Source organism: Electrophorus electricus, chromosome 3 (assembly GCF_041902795.1).
Source record: "Electrophorus electricus isolate QZ-2024a chromosome 3, ASM4190279v1, whole genome shotgun sequence".
Classification (NCBI taxonomy): Eukaryota; Metazoa; Chordata; class Actinopteri; order Gymnotiformes; family Gymnotidae; genus Electrophorus; species Electrophorus electricus.
The window spans coordinates 23,881,516-23,892,307 of NC_137499.1; the positions used below are offsets into that span (position 1 = coordinate 23,881,516).

Genomic DNA, 10,792 nt, shown 5'->3' on the forward strand with positions numbered 1-10,792 from the left:
TAGAACTCACTTTATGCCACTTGGTACTAACTTCATGCTACCTTGTTAGCCACATTAGCCTCTTATTTCATTAAACAGTAAACAATTTCTTATCCTTTTAGATGATTTCATTGGTTTTAATTTAGTTTGTTATTTTATGGTTCATTATGGAATACTTTATAAAGAACGATGTTGCAGCTGTCAGTTTGGAAGCGGGTAAACTGGTATGTGTTTGTAGCATCGTAGATCTTGACTGTGAACGGTACTGCAGACATCTGTTTTGGCATGAGGTTGCAGTGTTCATTGCAAATGAAGCAGTCTGAGCCTCAACAGTAGCAGCTGCACCAGTATCCCTAGCAGAGCTTTCTCAGATACGCTCAACTCCCTAAAACACACCTGTAACGAATGCACAAGTCTCCAGAACCAAAGAGCTGTCGTACTGATCCCACAGATCTACCTGGTGCCCCACAGCCTTGCCAGGAAACGGGTCTGGAACAAAAAATATCCCATCTGCATCGAGCTGACCAAGCAGGATGACTTCATGTCGAAGGCCCAGGGAGACAGGGCTGAAGGTGTGGAGGAGAAAGCCCCACCTCCTGGGGATAGGACAGAGCAGGTCGGGGGCAACGAGGAAATCAAGCGCTCGTCTACAGATCCCGTGCTGTACCTGTTTGGGAGGACAGGGAGGGAGAAGGAGGAATGGTTCAGGAGGATGTTGCTGGCCTCACAGCCGAAGGCTGAGATCACAAAACCCTCCAGCCTGCCTGCATGTAAGAGTGAAGAGTGGGTGGAATTTTACCCAAGTTTACCCAACTCATGTTTAGACTAAATACCCCAAAAAAGTCAAATAGTCAAAAGGTAAAGCAAAAAAGGGTCTTTGAAATTGTAAGAATTTGTTGTTTATTTGGTGAGGCTGATGAGAGTCTCTGTTCTCACAATTAGGCAAATATGCTTATCTGCTGTACTGCCTGTGCAAGTATTTGGATGTTCTCTCCACCCACAGCCTTTGTGCCCGCTCACGTCCGTGGTGGCAGTCAATCAGGGGCTCTGTCTCACAGTCGCAGCAGTAGTCGTGGCAGTCTGGATGACGTGCTCCAGTCTCAGGTCCGGCAGAAAGACGCTGGCATAGGGCTGAAGCAGAAAGTTCTGGACTACAGCGTGTACATGGCCACATACATCTGCCAGACCTCAGGGAGCCCCATCACCAGCCCTGGTAACAGTACAGAAAGCAGCCCGAGGACCACTAAGAAGGTACTGAGTATCACACAGCCAACCCCCAGTACAGAAAGGAACAACTGTAGTTTTTTGTGCAACTATGCACAAACAAAAGCTGTAAATGTTAATTAAACACTGTGGGTTTGCTGTGTACTAACCTACCTTTTACTCTGCATATGATATTTCTTTATTGCATCCACTCTTGTCTGTAAACATACTCTCTATTCATGAGCTGCTTATCTCATTTATAATGAAATCTAATCAGTCTAGTGAGAGTTAGCAGGTGATGCCTTGGTTTAGTGGAACCTAAGTGTGGTGCTCTGTGGTCAGATTGAAGGCCTTGGCTCGAAGTAAATGACTTTGGTCAAACTATATGAGATGTGAGGGAAATCTCTTAGTTACACCGGCACCAGTCCAGAAGAGACCAGTTGTGGGAAAAGATTAGTGGGAGGCAGGAAAATAGCAAGAGAGACCAGATCTTTACCCACACTGTGATGCGATATTACCAGACAGCCACAGAGACAATTTTACCTGTTGTCTAATATGATTGTATCAGAGAGCCAAACAAAGTTTTAGCATTCATCTTGGGTGTTCTGAGAGCACACAGAAGACATTTGGATGGTGTCAATTTGCAATTTGCAGTTTCCAGCCAGCCTGGACAGAGAGACGGAATCCGAGGCCTGGGTCAATGCCCTCCTGGCACGTATCTTCTGGGACTTCCTCAGGGAGAAGCACTGGGCTGACCTCGTGTCCAAAAAGGTCCAGATGAAACTGAGCAAGATCCGGGTAGGTATATTCCACCTCTCTGCCTCAGTTGCTCTGTGGGATCCGAGTCTCCTTGCGGCTAAGGCTCTGTATTTTAATTTTACAGCTGCCATACTTCATGAACGAGCTGACACTGACTGAACTGGATATGGGTATGGCCATCCCCAAGATCCTTCAGTCCTCCAAACCGTCAGTGGACCATCAGGGTAAGCCTATGTCCACTGGAATGTGGTTTACCTCCCTCAAGGTTGCACAGAAACCAAGGATAATGTTGTAGCGCTTAACCCGCAGTGATTGTCTCATCTTCTTGTATTGTTGAAATATCTTGGTGGATAGAAATTGTTAATACCAGCATGGGTTCTCTGCTGTAGTTTATGGTTTTAGAAGCACAGTTCTCCATTATCCCAAATTATGTTAGCTAGAAAGGTCAACCAAATAACAGGCTTGCTGAATCTTAGAATTGGCATAGAATCACTGCCATACACCATCCTGGATCATCTCTCAAGTACATCACTGGTTGTGCATGTCCCATTCCTTTACAGGCCTGTCATATGACATATACATGTATAACACTAGCATTATCACAAATGTATGATAACCGTACAACTTGTAGAAACATAACAGCCATGGCTTTTATGTTTATGTCTAGAAGGATCTTTTCCATCCTTCCAGAGATGGAAGAAGGATGCAGTGTGGTTTGAGTTCTGGCTTTTTCTCAAGTGTTGTCTGTCCACTTCCTTGTTCTTAATGAGACCACTGAGATTCATGCTTGGGATTCATGATGTTCATAACAGCTCACTTATCTTTAGTGTCAATGTAAGTTGATAATTGGATGTATTCACTGTAGATGTGCAATTATAATGTTCTCCTAAAGGTATTTTGATGCCTAAGCTCTGTTGTTTTTTTAGCTGGAGGTCGGTCTCTTTTGTGCGGCAGTGTGACCCAGGCTTTCTCCTGCAGTTCACTCGTCATGCCCATAGGGGGAGCGAGAGAGTAAAATCTGGCATATGGCCATACCCCTGCTGGGCTGCTGAACTTCTCCCTCACTGTCTGTGAAACTACACACAGTGCTCAAAAGCCTCAGCAAGCCTTCTGAGCCAATCAGAGCTGTGTGCATCTGAGGGCTGACCTTTCACGGGCCTGGAGGGTGGGCCGCAGGTAGAGCGCTTCGTGACAATGAGAGCTCGAACTAGGACAGAGCCATAGAGAAGTGTGATGTGTGAGAGGAGAGCTGAGATTGGACCAAGATGTTCTCTCATTCACCCTTTTTGTTTATACCTATAATGTAGTAATGTTATGTAAAGTATACAATGTTTTATACAAGCAGGCGATTTCAAATATCTGCCTGAAAGACTGCAGTAACTGTCCTTCTGGTTGGACTTCGTCCCTGCCACACGGTCGGACATTCGGCAGCTTCCACCGCCAGTTTTCTAACTGCAAGCGTGGCCAGCGGCATTTAGGCGGCAGTCACCATGGCAATGTGAGGTGGACCAAACCAGTGGAGTCTGGAGATTTGTTCTTTTCAATGTATGTTCTTCCCTAGTACTGTACATGCTGTGAGCCATTCGATGTGTCAAGTATATTTCTTTCTAAAGTGATAAGACGTCTGGTGGGAACAGACATAAAGATCGGTTGCGACATTAAGATCGATATTCTGTATTGCAGTATTTTTGAATTTGTATCTGTCTGATCACAAACAATCCTGAAGATATAAATACTCTTAAACCGGTTACAATCCACTATTTCTAAATGGAGAAACCATTTTTTACCATCTTTTTCTCAAGCTGCTGCTGTCACAGATGCTACCTTGGCATCATCTTCCCTGTGCCAAGCATCCCTGCAGTCCTGATACCTGTTTTCACTCATTACTGTATTTATCAAGTGCATATACTGTGCCTGACTGTGTTGCGTTTGTGCAGGTTTGTCTTATTCACTGAGAGCAGTACTAAGGTTTCCATGATCCTATTTTCCAGCTCCTTGTTGCTGTTGTGTTTTTAGGAAAAGGTTTTGGTAATAATATCTAATGTAAATGCATATGAATCTGGGCTCCTGGGAGCTTGGACACAAGTACAACAACATTGCTGGTTTTCCCTTCCTGTATAGGCCTGTGGTTTGACTTGGAGATCTCTTACACTGGGTCTTTTCTGATGACTCTGGAGACCAAGATGAACCTGGCCAGGCTTGGGAAGGAAGTAGAGGCCTGTGGGGAAACAGGGAAGGAAGGGTATGGCAAAGCATGTGCAGAGCATTTAGGACACTGATAGGTTTTAGCCAATGCCACACATCACAATGCATTACAGATGTATGTTTATTATTATGTATTTCCAAATCTGAGTAACTGCGAAAGGTCGGTAACATGCAATGAATCTTCCACTGCTTCTTTTTTGCCTGACCTGTTTCCTCTGCATGTCTTTATAGCCAAACACTGACTGATCAATTTTGAAAACATTTAGAGAACAATTTAGAAAAAAAAAAACATTTCTCATGCAACACCCTGTTTTAATAAGATAATCTGTCAGTTTGGATTGTGTTCTTTCTCTATACCCTTCTCTCTGTGTGCTTGCTCTCTCTCTCTCTCTCTCTCTCTCTCTCTCTCTCTCTCTCTCTCTCTCTCTCTCTCTCTCTCTCTCTCTCTCTCTCTCTCCTCTTCTGTTTCTGTATGTGGACTCAACCTTCTGTGGACTCGTGGTGTGTTATTGGTGAGTTGAGCCGGGCCCCCTGCTTGTCTCCTGAAACCACAATCAAATCTTTTGTTAGAACCTCCCCAGGCGATCTTTACAGCTGCCGCCCATTACTTCACTGCAGCCATGGCACTTGGCCGTGCTGCTGTATAACTCCTGCGCCTCTGGAAAGCTTTAACACCAGTCCTGAAATCCCCCGCACACTCAGCATGTATTAATGTAATGATACCTGTCTAAAAACTCCATTCTGCTCCATTGCTACCTTCTGAAAAGCTCTCTATGTATGTATTAATTGTCCTTATGTAGCAAATGTAATGCAGGTATAAGAGGAAAGGTCTATCGTGTGTGTGTTAGGCCCAGACCCCGCACATACTGCCTGGCCGACAGCGACGAGGAGTCATCCAGCGCTGGGTCATCAGATGAGGAGGATCCGGGGGAGGTGTCTGAAATGCCTGGCGTGGAGGGGTGAGTCTACGGGCTCTTCCTTGCACACCATTCCATTTCCACTCCATCATCACCCAGAGACAGGAGAGCTCTTACACACTGCTAAACGTCCCCAGTGGCCCGAGCCTCTTACCCAAAGAGCCCTGACTTCACCACAGTCTATCTGGGTGGCAGGAACCGGAGCTAAACAAATGAGTGCTGACCCAAAGTTGCTGATTCGTGGTCTGCCTGTCCCTCCTCTCACTCTGCAGATATGTGGGGGGTCACCGGCCAAGCAAGATCATGCGCTTTGTGGACAAGATTGCCAAATCAAAGTACTTCCAGAAAGCCACCGAAACAGAATTCATCAAGAAGAAGATGGAGGAGGTGTCAAACACCCCTCTGCTCCTGACAGTAGAAGTACAAGAATGCCGAGGCACACTGGCCGTCAACATTCCACCGCCCCCTACAGACAGGATATGGTACATTCCACCACCCCCTACAGACAGGATATGGTACATTCCACCGCCCCCTACAGACAGGATATGGTACATTCCACCACCCCCTACAGACAGGATATGGTACATTCCACCGCCCCCTACAGACAGGATATGGTACATTCCACCGCCCCCTACAGACAGGATATGGTACATTCCACCGCCCCCTACAGACAGGATATGGTACATTCCACCGCCCCCTACAGACAGGATATGGTACATTCCACCGCCCCCTACCGACAGGCTATCGAACATTCTATATTAAGGAACAGTCTGCGAATCTTCATGGATATTCAACTTTTTAACAAAGGAGCCTATTCATGCAGTGTATTTGCATGTTATTAGTATGCCCTCTGCTGGTTATGTACAGTACATCCCAGGCTAAACCTGGTAGCAAAGATTTTACCCCCAACCAAGACACCCTAAAGAATCTAACCTTCGCTACATATATATGCAAAGATATTCAAAATTGTATTGAAATACACAAGGTTTCCAGAGAAACAGGTTGCTTCAGACAGACCATAGCTGATAAATGACCTGTCTGAAATGTCCTGTTTCGCTGAAAACCTTGTGCACTTCACTGCAATCTGTAACTACAGTATGTTGCAGTTTCTCACCTAGAATCATCTACATAGAGTTTTCAAAGAAATAGTTTCTGTTTCTCTGGAAACTCTGTATACTTTACCACAATTTTGAATATCTCTACATCTCTTACTACAGTACACTGCAGTTACTCACCTAGAATCTTCTCAAACCTCAGTATTGTGCCAGTTCTTGGATTCAGGTGCTGGTTTGTTCTCCAGGTATGGCTTCAGAAGGCCTCCTCACCTGGAGCTAAAAGCTCGGCCTAAGCTCGGGGAGAGGGAGGTCACTTTCGCCCATGTCACTGACTGGATCGAGAAGAAACTGGATCAGGAGTTTCAGGTACATCCAAGTTCAGTGGGTTTCCTTTTTCAGGGAGTGCCTTAATATCATATTTTACGTGGAAAACCACATTGTTTTATTGTTTATGATTAATTTTCTTAAAGTGACGGTTGCAAATTTATCCCAGCGTTTCCCAAACCTGATTTTGGTCTAAGAAACTAAGAAGAAACCTGAGCTGTCCGACGAATGGATAATCAGCTATGTTTTAAGAAAAACATTCACATGGGTAGGGACTATCCAAGAAAAATAATAAGAAACACAATATCCAAACTAAAAGGACAATGGAGGTGGAGTTCTCATAGAATAGGTATATGCAAAATATGAGTGTTGCAGTAAGAGCCCAGTTTTATCACCTGTGATCAACTCAGACCTGGACTTGGAAATGACTATTCTTTGCTTACTGGTGTAGATTTATTTACTTGATTTATTTATTCAGAAATATGGCCTGATCATTTAGAAGAAGATATGTATTTATATTAATGCCATAACATTATTCAGTTTGCTGTATAACATGGCATTATTTAGTGCCATCCCTTTTGGTATGTGAGCTTTTATAGCAGAGAGGAGCACTCGTGTTCAGCTCAGTAAATTGAGTTGGATACATGCTTGTCTTGGACTCACACCAAGGTGGAAGGACTCAGCTCAGACTTGACAACACTGATGTTTGAATTTTCTGTCTGGTGCCACCTCAGTGCTGCTTTTATGTTGTTGTTCCCAAGCTTTCAATTGTCAGTCAATACAATTCAGCAACATAAAACCGCTTTCTCTTTGTAGCAGAAGCCTGCTGCTAAAGTTAACCAGAAATCATGTGGTTTTTTTGTACTTGGCAGAAAGTAGTTTTATGTCTGTTCTGTACAGCTTGCATTACAGGTATCAGTTTCTTTGTTTGATGGTTGCTTCTGTTACCTGTCACAGAAAATATTTGTTATGCCAAACATGGATGATATATGGCTACCCATCATGCATTCAGCCATGGACTCACGATCCGGTGTGAACTTGGTTTCTGTGACAACTGATACCTATAAGAGCATGGAGCCCTTGGATCTAGAAGACTCTCCAGGTGACCTGTGAAAGCTGCTCAAAGAGACAGGGGAACATTACCAGAGTCCCAGCAGTGCACTTATCCTTAACTTTCCCAAATGGTGGTGAAATGCTACAGTTGGAAATAAGAGTGGGTCTAAATGCATGTTAATAATGCATTTTCCATGGACTGGAAACAGAACAAATGAATGAGGTCATGTTGAATAACACTTTATGCACAGGTACGCTTTTAACAGTGTTTGAAATTTCTTTTGAAATTGAAACAGTCATGACGCGAAGAGTAGAATGGACAGCGGATGCACCAAACCCCTAGGCTATAACCCTCTCACTGGGGTGCGAAGCTGTAAGCCTCTTGTCTGTAACTTACTGTAATCCTACTGCAAGTCTCGGGTGATGTCTAACCACGTCAGTGCTTTTCTGACATAGTCAAAAGCTTTTTACCTCGTTCATTTGCAGACGAAGATGGACGACCGTCTTGCTACAGTCTTTAGTTCGAAGCCATGTACATCTGCCACATCCTGCAGTGTCGACATCATTTAGTCATATGAGCGTCTCTCTGATTTTAGCTGCATTTGGCATATAAATGTCATTCCTCGAATGATTCTAAAAAAGCGTGTCCAATTTAGAGTAAAAGAAAACATCAATTCAAGCCAAGCCGGTATCGCGTTTTCTCAGTAATGTAAACTGTCTCAAGTCCAAATGACACTAGATCTAATTCTTTGCCAAGAAGGGAGGTTGACAGGTTCATGCGTATACCACGATTCTCATCAAAGCTATTTGCTTCCAGCACACATGTGCTTTGTGGGACATAGCCAAGTACATGCAGCTATACACCATTTGCGAACCTTCACAATTCATTTTACTCTCTAAGGCATCTGTGTGGCATCCGATTATGCAATTAGATCAATTTCACTGTGCTGAAGGACACCAGCTAACACTGCACCCCCTCAGAAGTGGCCCTACACTCGCTGGCTAAGGTAGTGTGTATAACAAATACGCTTCCCAAGGACGTCGAGCGTGTTATCCATTACCTTTCTGGTATTGGCTGGAAGATACCACACGAGTGCTTGTAGGAATAGAATTCTACACAATACTCTTATCTGCCGTTAACGTTTTTTTGTCATTGTGCAATATGGAGAAGCCGCCTGAATGTGTAAATCATTTCCTGATCTGAATGTGCTACTTATATCATTGGAATCAGCATCTGTTGACCATGTGATCTTAAAAACAAAAAACAATCAAAAAAAAAAACCACACTGAAGATGCATATGTCAAAATTTGTTGATAAATACTGCGTTTTATCCACAGTAGTTTGAACTTTGCATTATTTCAAATGTTTCCTAATTCTCAAACTAATCCCTGCAATCCTTTCATTCCTCCTCCTACAAAATGCAAATCCACTAGGATGTAGTCACATTAATGTCAGGAGAATGCAGCAGTGCTTACATAGAACCAAAATGAGGACTAGCTAGTCTAGCTCCACAGTAACGTGAACCAGACGGCTAATGAAAGATTCATTTTAACATATTGGTGTAGGTTTCTGAAGTAGTTAATAATACTCATTTATTAGTTTGCATTTCACCAGAATCATAGGTCCCTACATTAATTCCTTAGAATTCATTCCAAAGATCCTTTTGAGTTCTAATTTAAACATACATTATTCTGTGCCATTGTTTAACATCTGCCAATGTTAAATGATGTATGTGCTTCTCTATGGCAACTGCTTATTTCAGTTGCACTTTGTGAAAAATGACTGTTTTAAGTAATTGTGTTTATCCATGTTGTGAAAATGGTTGTGTGGGGACCTATAAACAACTTTTGGTAAAATTACTTGACCAAATGTAGTTATTTGAGCATATTTTTCCTAAACACAGAACCCTCCACTTTTGCAATTTTAACTAATCTCAGGCCAACTGGTCCCACTCTTCAGGTAGCTTCCAATCCATTCCTGAGTTGGGTCAGGGGTGCTGAAGGCACACTCCTCCCCCACCTCCAGATCTAAACCACATGTGCATGTTTGGGGAAACAACTGTAGTTTGCTTTTAAAAGAGCAACTTGGTGTTGGAAAGCCAAGAAGCCCCAGTTATAACAAACTTTTAATTTTGCACTGTAGCTTGGCCTGTGAAGCCATAGAGACGGCTACAAAGGTTCAAAGACAGTGCCACCAAATACAGCACAAATGACAGACATGGAGGCCAAAAATATATATATACACAGATTTCTGGTTTATTTTTTGCATGGACAACCTCAGGTCCTCTTGAATTCATAAATCCACAGGTTACTGTATCAGCAAGTTCATTTAACCCTGTGACAAAAAAGTTGTAAAAATTAGACATTTATTACCCTATAGGTACAATTGTGAATGTTCTAATTAGGTCTGATCAGTCACTGAAACTGTTAATCAGAACTCTACCACCTTCAGCCACATCTCAGACCAAGTAAAAGAAATGGGAAGATTTTTGTAACTTACCAGCGTTAAAGACTTAGTTCTGAGCTCCGTTCTCCCTCACGGGTTCAACAAGTTTCCTGTAGTACAAAATGAGAAACGTATTAACATTTCCTTGGGTTATCATTTTTCCAAGAGGTTTGGCCTGGTCACTTAATCAAGCTTACTTCACCGATCATCAGAAATCTAATGCCTTAGTAGTTAATATCCACCACGTGGAGAATTAAACAAAGCGGCAACACACGCAAGCAGGTCGAGACATTCATACAAAGTCTAAATTGAGAAAAAAAAACATGCGTAACGTTATTAATGGGGAGCTGCAATTTAAGAAAAACAGCTGCCTATTATAAAATACCCCGCTAGCTCGTACCCCACTGTGCACGTGCCGGTGCCGGTGCCATGCCGTCCACGATGGCACATTTCAGAGCCTCGACCTGAAATATATGCACGCACGTAAGTACTCCACATGTACTGGTACACGAAGGTTTAAAAAAAGATAATTAACCCAATATGTCCTAAAAGGTCGTATATTATTATATAATCTACTTACACGCCGCGTGGCCTGCCATCTACTTGCAAGACTCAAGTCATCGCAGCAGCACACTCCGAAATAACGCGTACACTCCAAATATGAAGCACATATTTGGAAACACCGCTTTGGCGCAGGACCGTGACCATATTGCCAGTGCGCAGACCACAAAACCAATCTAGTTGCAAAAGCAGCTAAAATCGCACCGACCCTCTTCTTCGTGAAGATCACCAGTGCGTCATTTCCGGTCACGTGATCGTGACGTCATTTCCAAAGTCCAATTTTATGCGCA

General features: G+C 43.3%; 1 protein-coding gene, 1 long non-coding RNA gene and 1 other non-coding gene across 10 annotated transcripts in view; 1 reads left to right on the forward strand and 2 right to left on the reverse strand.

Annotated features, from left to right (window-relative positions):
* The window catches only part of tex2 (testis expressed 2), a 29,903-nt gene extending 20,551 nt beyond the window's left edge, over nucleotides 1-9,352 (forward strand). For 4 of the 8 annotated variants that reach the window (XM_081710729.1, XM_081710728.1, XM_081710730.1 and 1 more), the window contains 9 exons: nucleotides 431-749; nucleotides 983-1,230; nucleotides 1,837-1,980; nucleotides 2,066-2,165; nucleotides 4,063-4,183; nucleotides 4,995-5,105; nucleotides 5,336-5,776; nucleotides 6,364-6,484; nucleotides 7,400-9,352. In XM_081710729.1, the coding sequence (XP_081566855.1) occupies nucleotides 431-749; nucleotides 983-1,230; nucleotides 1,837-1,980; nucleotides 2,066-2,165; nucleotides 4,063-4,183; nucleotides 4,995-5,105; nucleotides 5,336-5,776; nucleotides 6,364-6,484; nucleotides 7,400-7,555 (1,761 nt within the window). In that variant the 3' untranslated portion in view covers nucleotides 7,556-9,352. Of the gene's footprint in view, nucleotides 1-430; nucleotides 750-982; nucleotides 1,231-1,836; nucleotides 1,981-2,065; nucleotides 2,166-4,062; nucleotides 4,659-4,994; nucleotides 5,106-5,335; nucleotides 5,777-6,363; nucleotides 6,485-7,399 lie in introns of those variants that run through there. The other 4 variants (XM_081710732.1, XM_027006785.3, XM_035525738.2 and 1 more) reach the window with 4 other exon arrangements.
* A 200-nt stretch (nucleotides 9,353-9,552) lies between these two features.
* LOC113575339 (small nucleolar RNA SNORA50) lies at nucleotides 9,553-9,689 on the reverse strand. The gene has a single exon (XR_003410405.1). It is a non-coding gene; the product is annotated as a small nucleolar RNA SNORA50 (small nucleolar RNA).
* Nucleotides 9,690-9,727: 38 nt separating this feature from the next.
* Nucleotides 9,728-10,742, reverse strand: LOC113575310 (uncharacterized). Its single transcript, XR_003410403.3, has 4 exons — nucleotides 10,522-10,742; nucleotides 10,342-10,405; nucleotides 9,996-10,051; nucleotides 9,728-9,830 (listed from the first exon to the last, which is right to left on the reverse strand). It is a non-coding gene; the product is annotated as an uncharacterized LOC113575310 (long non-coding RNA).
* Nucleotides 10,743-10,792: the final 50 nt, after the last annotated feature.